We start from the raw sequence: 21,220 nt of genomic DNA on the forward strand, positions 1-21,220 counted from the left end.
TTTGGGAATGAACGACACACATGATGAACAGAGAGGACTTTGGAAAGTGCTAGGAGACAATAAGTGAATGAATGCTATGAATGCAACATTAATGGGACACATGTATGTCTGGAAAGGGAATGCAACGTTCCTGTGAGGACAGTGAAAAGACGTACCTGCTGCTGAACCACGCCCTGCCAGCACTGGGTGATCCCGATCATGCTGCTGGGTTTGTTGACGGGCACTTTCACTGCACCAGCGCTCGCTTCCTTGCTTTTCCCATTCTTACCATCTGCAAACAGTTCAAAAGGGGTTAAATTCAGCCAAAGAGTATACTATGCAGGAAGGAAGTGAGGGGCACATCTGAGCAGGGGGTGGGAAGTGCACACGAGATCTAAGAAAAATACATGTAGCAAGCCTAGCAAGAAAGCGACAAAGACAGAGGGGCACAGAGAGAGAGGGAAAGGAGCTGCAACCACAGAAGGCAGCGAACAGAGACAGAAAGCACATGAGATAGAGTTTGACTTATTAAAGTTGTAAGAGGAGCTGGAAATGTGTGCAAGAACAACACATCATTGATTAAAGGAGACTGGGTGAGATCAGGACATGCATAAGACATGCCAGCGGACACAAGCAACAATGCTAAAACACCGGAAGACTGAGAAAAGGGTGGGAAGGGGGGTATGACAGAGGGGAGCCTGGAACTAAGCACTGGAAGCAAAGCACTGGGGCCATCCAGTCTGTCCTCGCCAATCTGCTCTCGACACAGATCTCAAACTGTGCCCATCATTATCCAGCCCTGCTGTTGTACTCTCCATGCCCTGGCCTTCAGCAATTCCTTTACTGCGCATGCTTCGTCAGTGCTGCTGGCAACTGCATTCACATCCACTTCTGTGAAAAGCCTTTATCCTGTTCCTGTAAACGATTCAGATATTTCCCATCTGGTAGCACCCCCAAGGATTTCTTAGGCCTCTGCATATCACGGTGCAAGTGGTTCCTACTTGCAGCTCATTGTCCTTGCTTCCCAGAATTACGCTTCTCATGTAATTTAAGGCCTACAACATCATTTAGTATCTCAAAATAGAAACCACCCTCAAAACCCCCCAAAAAAAGGCCTTTTTCCTCCAGTACATAGTCGATGGTGGTGCCGAGGTGGATAGTGTTGGAAAAGCAACACATCGTCTAACTGAAGAAAATGAAAGCCATTTCCCTGAATAGCTTGACTCTCCGCACCCCTGCCCCACCATCGAATCTATGTCCTTCCTCGTAAAAACACCGCCTTTGACAATAAACAGCCAGTGACCTTCATCAAATGAAAGGAAAAGGATCAGAAAATACTACAAATCCAGTGAAAACCAACAAGTAGCTTCCAATATTTCACAGACATCAGTATATAAAGCAGGCCCCGTAGCCTTAGGAGTACAGGGCTCGCTTCAAGCTCTTTTTAATTTCAAATGTGTTTTATTGATTTTAAGAGCAGAAATAGGCATCTCGTTACAATGGAAAGGCATTAGGCATATAAGGTGAACGAGACAGACAGGCACGTCTTCTCTGTAAATTGAATAGAAGGCGAGGTACATATGCCAGAGCAGAGGTATGATACCAAGGAGACTAGTGATAAGCAGTGTAAAAGAGCAGAACCGTACTAACAAAAACCAGAACCCCCCCCCCCCCGTTCCCAATCCACCCCTTCCTCCCCCACCCCAACCAGTGTGCCATGCGCAGGAAACAATTCCAGAAGTAGCCAAATAGTAGATATTGCGATCATACATGAGGTCACGGAGGTTCATGCGTAGCTTCATTAAGGCGCAGAATGCGAAGGTATCTGGGGCATGTGATCTCATTAAATTCTTTGGACAAGAGGGATAGCAACCGAAGCCAAACCTTTTAAAATGCAGCAGTGGTATGTGTAAGTGTAGCCTGAATGCGTTCCATCCCCAAAGTGAACCAGAGTTTGTGTAGCCATCCCAAATGCGTGGGCTTGGTGGTCGAGCCCCAGAGCCATAAGATATGTTGTGTAGCTGCTTGCATGGCGATCCCCATTTGGCGACCCCGGGTAGATTTCAAGGGAAAAGTGAGTGCGTTAGGTAAGTCCAGGACAGTGTAGGCTGGGAATCTCGGGATTTCAGTGTCAAAGGTGGAGTCGATGTCATCCAGGACCGTCTCCCAATAGCTCCGGACTTCACAGCAGTCCCAGAGGAGATGGGTTAATGTGCCTTGCTCCCCACATCCCTTCCAGCACAATGCGCTGCGGTCGGGTTCCCTCTATGAAGCCGGGCCGGTGTGAGGTGCCAATACATTGGCACCTCACACCGGCCCACTGATCACTTTAATCAAATCCAACAGATTGAAAACTGTAAACTACCGGGACGACACCCAGCTCATCCTCTCCTGGGAGGGGGAGGATTCAATCCCCATGGAATCGTTCCATGACTGCTTAAGAGACACAGCCGGCTGGCTGCACATGAATTCCCTGCAATTCAATTCCTCCAAGACCGAGGTCCTGTTCTGCTCTGGGAGCCGGATTCCTCGCCTATTTCCTACAGAATTCTGGCCCCCGGAAAACCCAGAAAAACCACAGCCGGTCACTAGTGTCCGCAATCTGGGTGTTATGCTAAATAACAACCTCAGCATGGAAACACAGGTAACTAAAACAGTCTCTACTTGCTCGCCCTACTGCGTTCCTTACGTAAAATCTTGCCATTACTCCCCGCCCAGGCCCGAGCACTAATAGTCAGGTGTACTATCCTTAGTCGCCTTGACTATTGTAATGCTCTTTTGCTCGAGTCCCCAGCTGTTCTACTGGACAGACTCCAAAGAGTCCAGTCGGCTGCAGCCAAACTGGCCCTGGGTTGGACCAGGAGATCCTCGGCCACAGCAGCCTTAGCCGAGCTACATTGGCTCCCCTTGAAGCAGCGAATAGCTTTTAAAGCACTCTGCCTTGTCTTCAAGGCACTACACGGAACGGGCCCCAGATCCCTACAAAAAATGTTCTCCTGGTACACCCCCACCAGAACTCTCCGATCCACCTCAGCCTGCCTTGTGTCGGTGCCCAGATTTAACAAAGTAAGGACCGGGGGAAGATCCTTCAAAGTGGCCACCGCCAAACTTTGGAACAGTTTGCCGGTTGACATTCGCCAAATTCCACAACTCCTGCCTTTCAGAAAGCGAATCAAGACCTGGCTCTTCCCCAATACCGTTCACTGCTAACTCTCTTATTAGCTTCCCGTCTCTTTCCATCCTAAGGAGTGAGCTTCAGCGCCAGGATACCTGTCAGGTGACAGTTGCGCTCTACAAGTGTTTTAAATAAAATAAATAAATAAAACATTGCCAGCTTCACCGCAGTTTCCCTGCCCGTGGTGTTGCGTGTGGTATGTGAGGCCCTGTAGTATATGTAGCCCCATTCTTTAGGTGTTAGTGCCCTACCAAGTATAGCCTCCCAAGGCTTCTGACCCGCCGTTTTACCTGGGACGGGTGGGGGCGTGAGCATTTTGTAGATGTCCGAGATAAGATGTCTATCCGTGTCTTTTGTCAGCAGCCATTTCTCAAAAACTGTCATCGGTCGACCCACTAGAGTGACGGTGACCGGGTTGGTGAGCCAGTGTCAGAGTTGGAAGTATTGGAAATGGTGAGAGTTCGCCACCTCATAGCCTTGCCTAATGTCCGAGAGGGGAAGAAAGCCCCGTAGGTCTAAAAGGTCGCCGGCAGAACGGCAGGCGGTACCACGCCATTGCGAAAAGGCGTGAGGATCATTGCCCGGCGGAAACTCCGGGTTGTCCAGGATGGGGGTAAACGGAGAGGGAAAGCTTGATAAGCCGTTCTTGACAGCGACCGTGTCCCAAACCCGCATGATGGTGCGGGTGATAGGTGAGTTCAAGATGTATCGCGACCGGTGCTGCCGGGTGAGGAAAGGAGCCCTCCAGAGGGGCGTCTGAGCCATAGCCCTATCCTGGAAGAGCCATCTCTTCTCGGATTCCGGCCTATACCATTCCAATAAATAGCGGAGTTGAGAGGCTTGGAAATATTGCAGTAGGTTGGGGACTCCGAGACCCCCTTCATCCATGCTCCTGTATATCATCTGCTTATGTAAGCGTGCTCGGTTCCCCTCCCAGATGAAATGGTGGAGGGCGGCCTGCAGGTCTGTGAGGACGCCTATGGAGGGGCGTGACCGGGAGAGTCTGAAAGAGATATAAGATCTTCACCGCCGCGACTCTCCCTAGTAGGGAGAGGGGTTGCTTTGACCAAAACGCGAGGTCCGTCGGGATCTGGTCAGCAAGGGTCTTGTAATTAAGTGCTATCGTCGACTCTGTCGAAGAGGTGAGGGTGACTCCCAGATTCGGGAGTTGTGTGGCGAACTGGAGATCGCTCCCATATGTAGAGGCAGACCTGTTGGAGTGGGCGTTCTTTCCCAGAGGTTATATCAGGGATTTCCCTCTATTGATTCTAAAGCCTGAGACAGTACCAAAGGAGTCTAACTCCTCCAAAAAGGCGGGTACAGAGCGGTCTGGATGGTCGAGAGAGGCTATTATGTCGTCAGCATAAAGGCTGATCGTGTGGGGTTCTCGGCCGAAGGTGATGCCCCGGATGTCAGGGTTCTGCGCTAGGGGCTCTATGTACAGGGCAAACAGGAGGAGGGAAAGGGGACACCCCTGTCTCGTTCCGCGTTGGATTTCAAACGGGGTTGACCGAAGGCCACCCAAGCAGACCCGAGCTTGGGGGCGGTGGTAACAGCAGGCGATCCAGGACTGAAAGCGGTCTCCCAGCCGAAAACGCGCCAGGACTCGCTGTAAATAGGTCCAATCGACACGGTCGAACGCATTGACGGTTAGGCACAAAGCCCGATTGGTCAGGCTCCAAGATCCCAGGCAGGCATGGACCAAGACGCGCAGCTAAAATTTCGGTGAAGAGTTTCAGGTCTAGGTTAAGCAACGAAATAGGGCGGAACGCAGAGCAATGCATGGGTTTCTTAACCGGTTTTGGCAGCACCATCACTTCGGCTGCCAACATATCCGGGAGAATGGAGCTTGGGCCTTCAAAGGAGTTGGAGAGCCCGGTAAGGACAGGAGCTAGCAGCTGGCTAAAGGTTTTGTAAAAACCGGCCGAGAAGTCATCCGGTCCTGGGGATTTAAGCGGGCGGAGGCGGGATATAGCGGACAGCACCTCCTCCAGACAGATGGGGTGTCTAAAGCATATGCATTTGCCGGAGATAGTTCGGTGATCATCGCCGTATCCAAATACGCATCGACCTCCTCGAGGAACACCGCCTCGGCCCCGTATAGTGAGGCATAATAGGTTCGAAACGCCTTTCAAGCCCTTTTTAACCCTTTGTTGACAATCTTGCCGTGGAGTTACTCTACCATGGAAGACTTAGCATTCAGTTCTGCTGGTTACTAAGGGAGGGAGAGCTGCACAAAAAGGTGCAGGTGCTTCAGAATCCAGAGATGGGCCATCCAAGAAGGAGACTGTGTACCCACATGTGTGTCCCCTACACAACATCTGTGCTCATCAAAAGAGACCTCATCCGTATCTCCTGTTCACCTACAGACTCTCTGTCAACACTCCTGTCTCTATTGGACTCTTCGGTCTTTCTTCCCCAACCACCTTCATCTCTTTCAGTATCCTTCCCAGCCGCCACAAGTGTCTTCCGAAGACCCCAGCTGTTCTCGGCTCCACATTCAGTGCCTTGTATTAATTACTATGTGATGTTGTATTTGAACTTCCATCCTTCTCTTCCTCCTAAAGCAAGCCTTCATCGCTCCACAGCACTACTGGTGAGCAGACACGTGTGCCTAAGGGGAGTAACATGGCCACCTACCTGGACTACACCAGTCAAACAGAGATGCTCCGGAAATCACATCCCATTTCAGGCACCATCACTTCCCAGACCCTTCCCCCAAGACATTTAGCTGGGTACAAGGGAGCTGTTCATAATCTCCATGACCCCATTTCTGGTCTACCACCTCAAAGTTTGTACAGCAATAAGAACACAAAGCCTCCACCGCACAGGCACACTCTAAACAACATTTAATTGCACGCTCTAATTCAACACCCCCGCACATCCAATGAAACGAAGGGACAAACAAGAGATAATGGACCTCGTCAAAAAATGACAAACTCTGCAGAGCACAAAACAGAGCAAAGTAATATTACCTGTGATATGAGTGAAGATGGAACCAGACAGGATAACTAATGAGAAACAACACTGGGGAGAAAGACAACAAGACAGAGGTGCACATCTGGATAAAATAATACTCACTACTTTTGGTTGGTGGTTTAAGGTCCTCCGTTTCAAGGCTATTGGTGTCCACATGGACGAGGAGATGGCTCAGTCTACGTACACGCGAGTTAAAGATCGTGGCTCGGCTTTTCGCACGCCGAGATGTTTCAGAGTTCTCAAGGTACTCACTGAGGAGCCAGCAGAGAGGGCTCACACCGCTGGAATCTAAAACACAACACAAGATTTTATTTGTTGGCCCTGTCAGTTTAGACATTTGTAGAATTTGTGCTATTTTTAGGTCAACTAGGTTTAGTGAAAAGTGGTTCTAAATTAATTATTTTTCTTCAACATGTTAGCTCTCTACAAAACAACTGAAAAAAAGATTTGCATAGGCCCTTTGTCAGATTTTCCACAGTTAAACAGAAGAAAGTTTCAATAGGTTTACTTTTATTTTGTGCAGACTAGAGACCTAGAGGACCTAGAGATCTCTAGTCGGATTTACATCTGTTTTCGAGCGCATTAGGCGCGTTCACTTCTACTTAACCTGCACGATGTGAAATCTTCAGTCTGATTTAAACTCGTTTTTTAGGTCACCCCAATTTCTGATCTATATAATCTTTTCTTGGATCACATTTCACTTGAATAGTTCGCGCTTACATGTGCACATTGGTGTCTTAAAGGGATTAAGGAACCTTTACTTATTTTGTATCCTTTTGGACATTCGCTTATACAAAGAATGAGTGTTACAATGAGATACTGTCTTCATTTTAGATGCTCCCCGATGAAGGGCGGTGGCCCGAAATGCATTGGAGCGGGATCCAATAATTTGTATCTTTGAACTTGGAATGTTTCTGAAATACTGCTATAAATGGATATGAAATGAATACCATTTTTGAAAAGCAATTAAATACAGATTGAAGGAATATGCTACTTACCACTATGCATCTGTTCTTGGCATAGAGGGCTGCAGAGTGGTACATTATGAATAGATCGCCATCTGGTGTTGGGCTCGGATGATTGCACTTTGTTTTTCTCTTGGAGAGTCTTTTGTATCTTGGTGACTCCTCCCTTGGTTGGTAGTGCGCATGGGCATCGGCTCCATCCTTAGATTGTTTTGCCATAGTAGGGTTAGATGGAGTAGTATGATAGAATACAGATAGGAATGCCCATGTAAGTGTATCTAAATAAGATATTGTTGGAACAGACACAGGTTTCCGGGGAGGCTGGGAGGGCATGTACCACTCTGCAGCCCTCTAAGCCAAGAACAGATGCATACTGGTAAGCAGCATATTCCGTTCGAGGCATATGGGCTGCAGATGGTACATTATGAATAGACTATACAGCAGTTCTCTCCCTAGCGGTGGTCGCCCGTGTCTGTTGCAACAGTCTGAAATAAAGTCTTTAATACAGCTTGTCCCACTCTAGCTTGTTGTGTTGTGTGCACATCTACACAATAGTGCTTTGTGAAGGTATGCGGTGTAACCCAGGTAGCTGCTTTGCATATGTCATCTAGTGGAATGTTTCCCAAGAATGTCATAGATGCTCCTAGTTTACGTGTAGAGTGAGCTCTAGGAGGAACAGTTAATGTCCTCTTTGCTTTTAAGTAGCATATTTGTATACATTTTACAATCCATCTGGCAATGCCTGTTTTAGAGATGGGATTGCCCTTATGTGTAGGAGAAAATACTACAAATAGCTGTTTTGTCTTTCTGAAAGTTTGTGTTCTTTCTATATAATACAATATTGCCCTTCTGACATCCAATGTATGTAGGGCCCTTTCCGCTACTGTCTGTGGTTTTGGAAAGAAGACCGGTAGTTCCACTGACTGATTGATGTGGAATGCAGAAATTACTTTTGGTAAGAATTTTGGATTTGTTCTAAGAACCACCTTATTTTGGTGTAACTGCATGAATGGTTCTTGAATTGTAAACGCTTGCAACTCACTCACTCTTCTGAGTGACGTGATGGCTATGAGGAAGGCCACCTTCCATGTGAGGAATTGTATTTCACACCTATGCATAGGTTCAAATGGTGGCCCCATTAGTCTGGTAAGTACTATGTTGAGATTCCAGACTGGGGAAGGCGGTAGTCTTGGTGGAATGACTCTTTTGAGTCCTTCCATGAAAGCTTTGATTGCTGGTACTTTAAACAGGGAAAGATGTTGCCTGTTTTGTAGGTACCACGCTATCGCTGCTAGATGAACTCTGATAGAGGTATATGCTAAGTTACATTGCTGCAAGTGTAATAAATAGCAAATAATCTGTTTAATGGATGCGTCCAGAGGGTTGATGTGATTACTGTTACAGTGTACAGCAAACCTTTTCCATTTTGATGCATAGCATGCTCTGGTGGTAGGGCGTCTTGCTTGTTTAATGATTTCCATACATTCTGGTGGTAAATCTAAATATCCAAACGCTATGACCTCAGGAGCCAGATCGCTAGGTTCAATTGTTTGGGACCTGGGTGCATTATTTCTCCATGGTTCTGTGTAAGGTGCATGGGTAATAATCTTAGCTTTTGATGTGGCACTTGTGAGAGTTGTAGTAGCGTGGTGAACCACGGCTGTCTTGCCCACGTGGGTGCTACTAGTATCATTGTCATTGAGTGCTGTTGCAGTTTCCGAACCACTAACGGAATTAGTGGGAGAGGGGGAAAAGCGTAAGCAAATTTGTTGGACCAATTTATCCATAGCGCATTGCCCTGGGACCGGTGGTGTGGGTACCTGGATGCGAAGTTTTGGCATTTTGCGTTCTGATGATTGGCAAACAGATCTATCTCTGGTTGCCCCCATCTTTGAAAGAATGGTTGCAGTATCTGGTTGTGCAGTTCCCATTCGTGTACTTGTTCTGATTCTCTGCTTAGGATGTCTGCTATCTGATTTTGAACTGCTGGTAGGTGTTCTGCTAACAGATAGATGTTTTGAGGAATGGCCCATCTCCAAATGTCCTGTGCTAGTTTGGATATTTGGAGAGAGTGTGTCCCCCCCTGTTTTTGAATATAATACATTGCAGTCATGTTGTCTGTTCTGATCAGGACTGCCTTGTTGGTTATCTGCATTTGGAAAGCTTTTAGTGCTAGAAATACTGCTAGTAGTTCCAAGTAGTCGATGTGCAGTTTCTTTTGCTGCACACTCCATTTCCCCTGCACTGTGTATTTGTCCATATGCGCTCCCCATCCGGAGAGCGATGCGTCCGCTGTCAGTATCACTTGTGGAATCGGTTCTAGAAACGACCGTCCCTTGGAAATGTTTGTCGTGTTCCACCACTTCAGAGAGCGATGCGTACGGTTGTCTACCAACACCAGATCTGTAATTTGACCTTGAGCCTGATTCCACTGTGTCGCTAGACACTCCTGTAGCGGACGCATTTGTAGTCTGGCATGTGGTATTAGCAGTATGCAGGAGGACATCATGCCTAACAGTTGCATAAACACTCTTGCTGGTAGTGAGTGTTGTGGTTGAAATTTTTGTATCAGCTTGACCATTGTCTGTATCCTGATTGGATTGGGGTGTGCTTTGGCTCTTTCTGTGTCTATAGTAGCCCCCAGGTATTGTTGAATCTTGTTTGGTTGTAGGTGTGATTTTTTGTAGTTCACCGTAAACCCTAGGTGGTGCAGCAATTGAATGGTCTTCTGTGTGTTGTGAAGGCATTCTTCTTGTGACTTGGCCTTTATTAACCAATCGTCCAAGTAAGGGAAGACATGTATTTGTTGTCTTCTTAGGTGTGCTGCCACCACAGCTAGGCATTTTGTGAACACTCTTGGTGCTGTTGTGACACCGAACGGAAGGACTTTGAATTGATAAGGTTGTCCTTCCACTACAAACCTTAGGTATTTTCTGTGGGCTTTGTGAATTGGGATGTGAAAGTAAGCGTCTTTTAGATCCAGTGTAGAAAGAAAGTCCCCTTTCTTCAGTAAAGGAAGAACCTGTTGGAGCGTGACCATGTGGAAATGTTCCGAATTTATGTATGCATTGAGAGGTCTGAGGTCTAAGATTGGTCTTAGAGACCCGTCTTTTTTGGGGATTAGGAAGTATAGAGAGTATACTCCTGTCCCTTGTTGATGTTTTGGAACCTTCTCTATGGCATGCTTTTGTAGCAGTGATAGTACTTCTTCTTTTAACAATGTCAGATGGTCTTGACTCATTGGACGCTGTTTGGGGGGGATGTTTGGTGGGGTAGCTGTGAGTTCTAGGCAATAACCATGTTGGGTAATTTGTCTCACCCACTTGTCTGATGTGATGTTTTCCCAGACAGGTAGGAACTGTGATAGACGTCCCCCGACCGGTGTTATGTGGTCTGGGGGAAGCTGTATTAAGTCACTGTTTTGGGGTTGGGGAGTTGCGGTTGTTATTATTTCCGCGACCTCTACCCTTGTTGTTGTTACCTCTGTAACTGCCTCTTGAATTACCTTTGGGTGACGTAGGTGTAAAAGAGGTGGATTGCTGATTTGTTCCTGTATTTTTTGAGGCTCCTCTATAGGTGGATCTACGAAAGGAACCCCTTTGAGATGGGTGTTGTAATGCTCCCATTGACTTAGCCGTTTCTGTGTCCTTTTTCATCTTTTCTAGGGTCTCATCTGTGCTTGATCCGAAAAGTGTCTTCTGATCAAAGGGTTGGGTCAATAAAGACGTTTGTACTTCTTGTTTGAACCCTGAGACCCTAAGCCATGCAGGTCTTCTTAGCATGATACTGGTGTTGATGGATCTTGCTGCAGTGTCTGCTGCGTCTAATGCACACTTAATGGAAGTGTTAGTTATTATCTTCCCTTCTTGTATTAGCTGAACTGCCCTCTTCTGATGTTCTTTAGGGAGATGTGTGATGAGTTTTTCTAGCTCATCATAATGTGCCCTGTCATATCGTGCAAGTAGCGCGTGTGTATTGGCTATGCGCCAGTTATTTGAGGCTTGTGATGCTACTCTCTTGCCTGATGCATCTATTAATTTTGACTCCTTATCCGGTGGAGGGGCTTCTCCTGTGGATAATGAGTTCGCTCTTTTGCGAGTGTTTGATACTACCAGCGAGTCTAGAGGTACCTGTCCTTTGATAAATATTGGGTCCTTTGGAGCTGCCCTATATTTTCTATCAATTTTTGGGTTTAACACCCTAGCCCTCACTGGGTCTTTGAATATGTCTGCTTGTGACTGAGAAGACCCTTCAGCATAGGTAGAGTACCTGATGTTCTTTGTGTAGTAGGTAGTGTCTCCAATAGGAAATCCTCTGCTTGAGGTTCTGTATGTAGGTCTACCTTATGATATTTTGCTGCCCTATTAATGAGCTGTACAAACCCTGTGTTATCATCAGGTGGTGAAGGCTTTGAGGGATATAACTCTGGGTCGTTGTCATCATCTGACCCTGCGTCATAATTTTCCCAGGAGTCATCCTCATCTGGGATAGTGTCATTGTCCTCATGAGGTTCTCCCTCCCCTGTATCACTGTCTACATCTGACTGTGGTGTAGATGGTCTTGGGGTAGAAGGTGGAGGAATATTTGGCATAGTGTGAGGAATAGGAGAAGAGGGTGTGCCTCTAGGTCAAGGAGAAGTAGGAGGAGTTGTATTTGTCCCCATTGTTCTCTTTTTAGAAGGAAGAGGTGTGTCTTCTAGCTGTTCATTCTTCCTCTTCTTTGTCACTACTTTGCCAGTTTGTGGATCGATAAACAAAATCTTTTGTTTCGGATCTGTTTGTTGCTCCAGTATCGGTACCGAAGCTTTTGGTTCCGAAAGGTGCCTTTGCTTTCGATCGTCAGTGTTCGGTGTTTTCGGCACCGAGGATTTGCTGGATTCCGATCTTTTCGGTATCGAGTGAGTCTTCGACGTCGAAGTATGTTTCGGTTTCGACATGGAATGTTTCGATGCCGAGCTTTCCCTTGCATGAAGCTTCGGTGTCGAAGTCGATGTCGACCGTCTCTCGGATCCGACATGGTGGGAGCCCGAGAGTTTCGGTTTCGTTGCCGGGCCCGAAGGCGGGGCGTCGGAAACTTTTTTCTGCGGTTTGACCGGGCTCGAAGGCGGAGTCGTTACCGCACGGGGTAGTTTTTTTGGGAAGGGGACGTCGTCACTCACGGTTTGTTGCACGTCGAGTTCCTCGACATCCGACTCGTCCCCTTCCGACCCCGACTGGTCCTCATGATCCTCTTCTTCATCGAGGTGTTGGTCTTCGAACAGCTCCGGGATCGCCTCCGACTGCATTCTGGAAACCTCGTGTCTTCGGGCTCGACGGTTTCTAATCGTCGACTTAGAGGAGAATGCTGCGCAGGCTTCGCAGTCCCTGGATTCGTGTTCAGGTGATAAGCAGAGGTTACACACCTCGTGTAGGTCCTTGTGTGGGAACTTAGCACCACACGTTGGACATTTCTTAAATGCAGTCCTTTCCATGGACTCCGGGCTTGACCACGTCGAGAAAGGCCTCCTGTTAGTCGACGTAGATCAAAGTTTTTCGTTGATGTTGGAGTCGAAACGCGTCGGAATGGAAATGAAATCGCGTTCGATAACAATACCGTCGAATTGGAAAGGAAATACGCGCCGAAAAATCACTTCTTTCCGAAGTCGATCTGGAGCGCTTCAATCCTCATCCGAACCCGATGGCGGAAAAAAAGAATCTAAGGATGGAGCCGATGCCCATGCGCACTAGCAACCTAAGGAGGAGTCACCAATCTACAAAGACTCTCCAAGAGAAAAACAAAGTGCAATCATCCGAGCCCAACACCAGATGGCGATCTATTCATAATGTACCATCTGCAGCCCATATGCCTCGAACACGCAGTTACAATTCTTTTTGTGAATCATTTGGAAGAATACACCAGAGTGAGAGCCTTAGGGATGTCATCAATGGTTCATTGATCACACTTGTTTCGGATTGTCAATTACTCGCCCGAGGGTGATGGTCGACACCTAAGAGCACCTAAAAAATATTTACTTTTCTCGTGATACATCATCAACAGCTGTGCACGGTCCTATATACTTTACACATTAACAATGCAACCAGAATCCTCTCACCATCTTCGTAGAACGAGGAATCCCTGCAGGAAGACCCCCGTCGACTGCATCGCATCCAGAGCATCATTGGAGCATTTTCAGCATCCTTCCTCCCTTGTATCCGGATCACAACATAGGAATCCACTGCAACACAGACGATGGGTCTGGAACTGCAGAAGGACTGCTTCTTCTATTAAGGTAACTGTTCTTGATGACCTTGCAGGTCCCCCTGACTAACTCCCTGACAGAGGTGGTCGGCCCGAGTACTTCTAACTGACCACGTTGAAACTTATCTAAGTTTTCTTTGAAAAAATGTCTAAGTGTCAAATTCTTTGACTTTGCAGAGGCTTGGTCATGGTGGAGTGAAATTGCTTTGATTTATTATTGCTTGTAAAACCTCTATCTTTAGAGCCCTTCTGTGGATTTTTTCCTTATAGTGTCAAAATTTTTTTTTTTTTAAATGCAGCCTATTATAAATTGTTGTCGATTTTCGTGACCGTTTTGTTTTGTTGTTGATTAATTGCTTAATACTTCTTCCTCTGTGTAAGCTTTTCTGCTCAGTGCCACAGCTGCTCAGGGTTGAGCTCAGGGTTTGACAGACGAAACCTACTGGTTATAAAGGGGTTGGTAAGTGTATTACACAGTAAGGTGGAACAACCACGCCATATAATACACTCCATTACCTCACACTCAAAGTACAGCCTTGGATACAAACTTTCAAAACCCTCTTTTCTGAAGGACTGGTTTTTGTGGCGTCTGCTGCTGTTAAGGACTGAGAAAAACCAAAGGAAATGATGGACGGAGCGTTGACAAATCAAACACTCACCCCCCAGTCAACTGATCTGGGTTTAATCCATCACCGTTCTTTAGCCCACTCTGCCACCCCAGTTCAGACATAGCCACATGGAAATCAGTCTGACCCTGTGCCTCATGGGAACAGTTCAGCCCGAACTGCCAAGCCATGTCTTCCCTGGACCGGAAACAAGCTTGGCTTGGCAGTTTGGGCTGGACTGGCCATGTCTGAACTGGGGTGGCTGAGTGGGCTAAAGAATGGTGATGGATTAAACCCAGATCAGTTGACTGGGGGTGAGTTTGATTTGCTCAAACGCTCCGTCCATCATCCCCTTTTGTTTCGCTTTGTTCGCCCTAAGTTGGCAGGGTATGCTCAGACGTGAGTCCCTTGCTCACTTGGTCACTGGATTCAAGCTAGCCTGGCTGATGAGGATTATGAATCCGAAACCGGTCCCAGGATGCTTGTTTCCGGTCCAGGGAAGACATGGCTTGGCAGTTCGGGCTGGACTGTTCCCATGAGGCACAGGGTCAGACTGATTTGCATATGGCCGTGTCTGAACTGGGGTGGCGGAGTGGGCTAAAGAACCGTGATGGATTAAACCCGATCATTTGACTGGGGGTGAGTGTTTGATTTGCTCAAACGCTCCGTCCATCATCCCCTTTTGTTTCGCTGTTAAGGACTGAGCAGCTAAGTAAATTTGCTGTGTTTGTAGGCGGCGTTGCAATGATTATAGTGGCAAAAGGGAAACTATGGACTTGACAGTATATTCTTTCACGGGCCATGTCAATATGTAAGACAAATAAAAGGAATTTGTTCGATGGCAAACCTAGTAATTGTTGCTGCCCGTCATGGCATACAGCAGAGATACATAGCCTCACGTGGCAGTGTAAAATGCTACTGGTTTTATCTGGTCACATACTGCATCTGCAGCATTGATAGAGCAGCAGACGCCGCCCCTTTAAATGAGGTTTATCAGTTGGAAATGTCTTCTCTTCTGATATTTTCAGAAAGGTGCAGGGGGATCTACACCATGTTTTCTGGCTGAGGAGAGCCTTGGAGTCTGGCATACACCACAAGGTTGCAGTTGCCATGGACATGCTTGTCGCATAAGGCTTATGCTTGGTCTGAGGGTGGCTCCTCCGTGGTACCCGGGTTAATGAATCTTTTCCAAGCAGTAGAGGTGGCCAGAGAAGCAGGAGGGACGTGATGTGTATCACAGCTGGTCATGTGGAGCAGCTTCATTTGCAGGTGTTTTGAGTGAGTTTTTGTAGTTCTCAGCAGATCTGAGTCTTTTACCCATTGAAATATTGAACTGTTCTATTAGTGCCTGACAAGCTTTCAATGATATTGTGATGGGAATGTTGCCGACATGGTAAACATGTGAGCACTCCTGCCAGAGTGCTTGGACTACATATGGAATTGGAATCCTGACGTGTTGCTTGACCTTGTAATCTAGGGGCCTTGGCCTGTCTGGGGTAATACGAGGCCCAGAACTTGTTCAGAAGTGAAACAGAGGACTATTGTCCATGTATTGGGGTAGAGACCAACAGCGGCGGTGACAGCGTACAGAGTTCATGTGAATCATTAGTGACCAGACCTTTTTATTTCCTGTGTTAAGGGCCATGCGGTTTACTGACCCCTCTGATGTAAAGCTTCACTTTAACGAGAGCCCATGGTCCTTGTGTTTCTAGTCCATGTGCATTTTGAGTGCGTGCATGTAGTGGATGGCACCACACGTGTGGTGGTTAGACAACTGGCACCCGCAGGCTGAAGCATTGCAGGTTTCATCTATGGGATCATAGGTCATTCTCGAAACTGGAACCTAAATCTGTAACACTCTGAACCCAACACCAGAGGACAAAATACTGCCCAGCACGGGATCTACAAGAACACATGGTTTATCATAAAATACCAGATCATATGCAGGATTGGGAAAACTGGATGACAAGGTTTTAAGTTAAAGGTCTCTGGCCAATCAATCATGCACTGGCACTCCTACATGTTAAAGTAATTGAAGAATGGGGGTCTGTGTTGAGGAATAATAAAAAGCTATGCACCAAGGGCAAAGAGATTACAAGGATGGAGTTCGTGTGGGCGCTGTCTTATTACAGAGACTCTGGGGCACCAACGTAGGAATGGATTCCGTTTCACTGGTGTTCTTGAATACCTGGCACTGTGATATTGAGCACCAATGGATTGATGAGGGCTTCCCAGCATGTCCGCCCGAGGGCCTGTGCTGCTTCATCATCGGGCAGGAAGCGGTCTGCAAACACCTGCTCGTGTCGGAGAGCACTGTTCAACCTGCATCAGAAAAAGAACCAGGGCGAGTGACTGAGGTGCAACACTGCTGAAGAAAAAAACAGCATCCACTTAGAAACCCCGCCCCTCTCCCCAACAGTCAATCATAAAGCAGTGGAAATGATGCACTTTGATGTGTTAGTCTAAAGTGTGCCATGTAGTGGATGCCATAAATGACTTGAATATAAAAAGGAAATTCCAAAGCTCGTAAAGATTTTCTAATATTAAGAACAGGTCTCTCCGCAACATCACTACTTGCACCCATATCCCTTCTGCCGAGCATAGGAGACTTTAATGCTGAGAAGGTCCGGCAGACTCCTTATGCCTTGTTCCCCACAGTGGGGACTTTCTTACTTGTTAAATAGCTGCAGCAGCTGCATCCTGTCCTCCGATATCTCCTGACACCAGGTGTGAGCCTTTGTGGTGTAGAACAGGTAAGTACGCCTGCAGAGCTGCTCCTTGAACACAGGCCAGAAGGTTGGCTTCGGGCCGAGCACCTCAATGCCACGTACACGAGTGTCTATGCCACCCTGAAAAAAAAAGTAGGAAAATGACTAATTTGCAGGGCAACACTTAATGAAACCACACATCCCGAGCATTGTATGCTTCAAACTAGCAATGCTAAAGCTACAAAGTCACCAGCGATATTCGGCCCACATGTCTGATCATCAGAATGGATCTTGTACCCCCTGAATTTTTATTTCAACATAAATCCAAACATTTTTTTAACTCTTTCAAAAAGGTGCAACAAAAAAATAATGCTTTCGTATCAACAGTTACATTTACATAGGGTGGACCCGGTCACCCTCACAATCAGGGTCTACTATATATATATACACACACAATCATACGGTGATTTTGTCGGGAGTGTACTATAGCAAAACATTTTTCAATATTAGTAAGGGGTTCAATAAATCCCTTTTGCACGTTATTTATTAACCAAGAACACCACACCACTTAACACAAAACAAACTGTATTTAAGAACTGTAGGGTGAAAAGGGAGCAGTGCCTGTGAAAGGGAGATCACAAACAAAATAAATGGACTCTATATATGACATAAAGAGGAGCTTCTACACTTTAAGTACACAACTAATGGTACAAACTGTCAACTCCTTTTTCTGCCCCTTAGTGGGTCTTATGTATCGAGCTCATAGCTTATTTCAAGGTGGACGTTTTGTTCCGTGTAGCTTGACTTGGGAGCTGGGTCTTCATCACGACAACAAACAAGGGTATATAACCTTGAAAGCACTTAACGGTGAGCAGAGGTTCTAGTAAAGGGCCTCGTGCTGATAGGGGAATGCGACCATCTGCTGACAATAGTATCTGGGTGTCAATTCAATTTGTAAGCTTTATTCGACATTTTGTCATAAAAGCATTCACCTAGCCCTATACAATAAATACTACTTATAAAAATACTTCTAAAAATACATATTAAACATTAGATGTCGAATAATACATAGTAAAAGGTCATAAAATTACAACACATTATTACAATTTAAAAGGACACATTCCATAGGTTAAAAAAACATGCTGTATGTCGCAAGAAGATAATTTAAGGATATACATAATTTCATTATAATACAGTAGCCAATAGTGATCGGGTACGAATTAGCCACGACCACGCCAGATATTTTGCTACACCAACCACATATAATGTTGTACAGTCTGATTCAAGTATCCTAAGGGCTTCAGATTGGCTTCGGGTTCCCAACTTTAAGCATACCGGTTTTAGCCACTTACGTCTGGGGGTCAAATACAGTGGACAACAAAACAGGAAATGGGAGATGTGTTCAATTTCCTCATTACAATGGTGACAATGTTCATCCCATGTCTGGGACCAATGCTTCTTAAACGCATTTAAAGGTAATGTACCAATGCGAAATTGAAAATAAAGTTTTCTATCATACGGTTTTTCAATTAGGTCCCAAAAACATTCATATGATGGGTACATTTTTAGATTTAAAAAGCGAGATGTTAGATTTGCGCTTGTACTGTCACTAAACATTGCAAGATATATCATTTCCCAATAAAGATCTTTTAGCTTTTCCTTAGAAGGGAAGCAAGTTGGGTCTTTGTTGTCCCATAGGTGGTCCAATTTTAATTTTGTGAGTAGTCCCCGCAACTCCCTTAGCCATGGGATAGTATGGAAACGATCGAATTTGATGACATCCATCAATGCTGCTGCATAGTGGCCTAGCTCTGGGGTCACCATAATTCGCCTCCAATATAGGAGGGGCCGAAGCCTCGCTATATCCACAACTGATTTTCTGCCCAGGTCTAGTTTTAACGGAATTGTTGGTGTACTTTGGGGGACCATTACGACCCCTCTTAGAAACCTATTCTCAGCTCGGCCCAGTTCGCTCAAGTTTGAGAAACCCCATAATTCAGAACCATATAAACAAGCCCCCAGGACTTTCATGGAATACATTTCCATAACACAGTTCACAGGCTTTGTCAGTGAGGTTCGGTGTTTTAGCGAGATGGCACCTGCTAGCTGTCTAAATTTTAGAAGGGTTGTAGTTAAGTGATGCTTCCAGCTCATGTTTTCTTGCAGAGTGATACCTAGGTATGAAAAAGAGTCCACTCTTTCTAGGGGTGTTCCTTTGTATTTTATTACACCCTTAAAAGAGGACTGTTGATTGAGGCACATGAATTTCGTTTTGGTAGTGTTTAATTCTAGGCCCCTTTCGTCACAATATACACCAAAGGCATCAACTACTTTTTGTAACCCACTAGGGGTGCGGGAAAGTAATAATGTATCGTCCGCAAACATGAGAACTGGTACACGAGAGCCGGCTATTACAGGGGCGTCACTAGCAATCTTCTCTAGATGTTTAACGATACCATTTATATAGATAGAGAAGAGAGTTGGCGCTAGGACGCACCCTTGCCTTACCCCACGTTCAACCGGGAAGGAGTCAGTTACCTCTCCTTGTTTGCCCCATCGTATCCTTGCGAAATTGTTTTCGTGTAGGCGAACAAGGAGTGTAAGCAATTCCTGTTTTATGCCTGCATCCGCCAAGGTCTGCCAAAGTTTTTCCCTGGGGACCAGGTCGAAAGCGGCTTTTAAATCTACAAAAACTGCATACAATGTCCCCTTCTTCAAGGTGACATTTCTCCAATAAATTGTTAGAAAATGGAGGACTTGGTCGACGCTACTAGTTAGGGGCCTGAACCCAGCTTGATAAGATGACAAGATGTTATTTTCGTCGATCCATTGCTGCAGTTTATTTTGCACTAGTCTGCCCATTAACTTTTGAGCTGTGTCGATCAAACTAATGGGTCTGTAGTTTTTAGCCAGGGATCGGTCGCCTTTTTTATATATGGGAATTATTTCGGCTCCCTTCCATGAGGCAGGCACTTTCCCTCCCATAGCCACTGCATTGGCCAACATTGTAAAGTAGGTGCACCAGGACTTCCGGTCAGATAGAAAAATATCAGCCGGAATTCCGTCCATACCTGGAGCTTTCCCCCCTGCTACACAGTCTAGTACAACACTCACATCCCTCTCAACAAATAGTGGTGCTTTGTAGTAAACTTGTGGAGGAAGGCTAACATTATTAAACATAGGGTTACGGGCATACTGTGGTTGAAAGTATTCTATCCAACTGTTCTTTGCGACATTATTAACAGGCTGGGGTGCTATACCACCCTTTGCCCATTTTACTGAAGCCCAGAAGCGCTTAGAGTCCTTGGAGGCACATATCTCCTTAAGTTCTTGCCAACAATCCTCGTCCCAACGCTTCTTAGCTGATTTTTGGACCTGCCTATACTGGTTTCTCGCCAGCCTTACTGCTTCAGGCCTTCCTAGTCTTAATTCCTTACTAAGGTTGTCTCGAGCTGCCCTGCAGTTCTTATCATACCACCCCCTGGTTTCTTGTGCTTTCTTCATTTTATTTGTGGAGATTTTTTTACGGAAAAAACTTTGGATTGTGGTAAAAAGTATCTCATGGGCAGCCATCATATAGTCAATAAAATCAGTCTGTCCAAAATGGGACTTAATCTTAGCAACTTCACCCACCACTACTTTCTTTAGAGTCTCTATTTTAGCGAGATCTTCTAGGAGCATACTCCACTTCAAGTATCGGGAGTTATTAGAACTTACTAGGTCCTGCGTAACCATATGATCCTCTCTAGGATACTCAGATATGTCGTGGTAGGTATGTAGTGTCAGGCACAATGGATTGTGATCACTTTCAATCTTAACCTTCACTTCCATATCTATCAATTTATCCCAGAACCTTACGTCCAGGAGTATGTAATCTATCCTACTGGCCGATCTGCCATTATCAAAGGTATTTTTCCCCATAGAATCTGACACTGTCCGACCATTTGCTGCTCTAAGTCCTCTTGAAAGACAAAAACTTTTCAGTTGTATTGCTACCGTGCTCCATTTCCTAATTACAGGGATATCTAGTTGGGGTATACCCCACTTGGTATCCTCATCTTCAGCCAGGACTTTATCCTCCTCACCCAAGGGTTCGAAGGTAGTATTAAAATCCCCGCCTATTATTATATGGGTGGGGTCTAGTAGCTGTTCAATATTATTCTCGAGGCACGATAGGGTCTCTGATGATTTACCCCTGGCTACTCCCCTTGAATACAGATTAAACAGGGCTAACTGATGACCATTTTGCCAGGTAATATCAAGTGCCAAAATGTCGTTAGAGGGTATAGACCTTTGCTTAACCGAACAATTCAAAGTTTGGCGTACCCAAATTATCAGGCCCCCCGAGGGACGTCCCACTCTATTGCTTATTGCCGGGACAAAGAAATTCAGATACCCTTGCCTGAAAATTGGTGTAAGCGACCAAGTTTCTTGGAACATGATGATATCGTACTGGTTAATAAAATCAACCCAATCTGGGATGTTTAACTTATTAGTAATTCCAGCTATGTTCCATGAAATAATTGATAATTGCGGTTTAGCCTGTTGAGAGTATGTCTGAACAATATCAGG

General features: G+C 45.9%; 1 protein-coding gene across 1 annotated transcript in view; it reads right to left on the bottom strand.

Annotated features, from left to right (window-relative positions):
- Window positions 1-21,220, bottom strand: part of CUL9 (cullin 9) — a 443,484-nt gene that overhangs the window by 251,266 nt on the left and 170,998 nt on the right. Inside the window, exons 19-22 of the mRNA XM_086948773.1 lie at window positions 16,614-16,789; window positions 16,129-16,262; window positions 6,236-6,421; window positions 156-271 (exon numbers count right to left, since the gene is read on the bottom strand). Coding sequence (XP_086804899.1) covers window positions 156-271; window positions 6,236-6,421; window positions 16,129-16,262; window positions 16,614-16,789 — 612 coding nt within the window. The remainder of the gene's footprint in view (window positions 1-155; window positions 272-6,235; window positions 6,422-16,128; window positions 16,263-16,613; window positions 16,790-21,220) is intronic.

This window comes from Lissotriton vulgaris, unplaced genomic scaffold (assembly GCF_964263255.1).
Source record: "Lissotriton vulgaris unplaced genomic scaffold, aLisVul1.2 SCAFFOLD_375, whole genome shotgun sequence".
NCBI lineage: Eukaryota > Metazoa > Chordata > Amphibia > Caudata > Salamandridae > Lissotriton > Lissotriton vulgaris.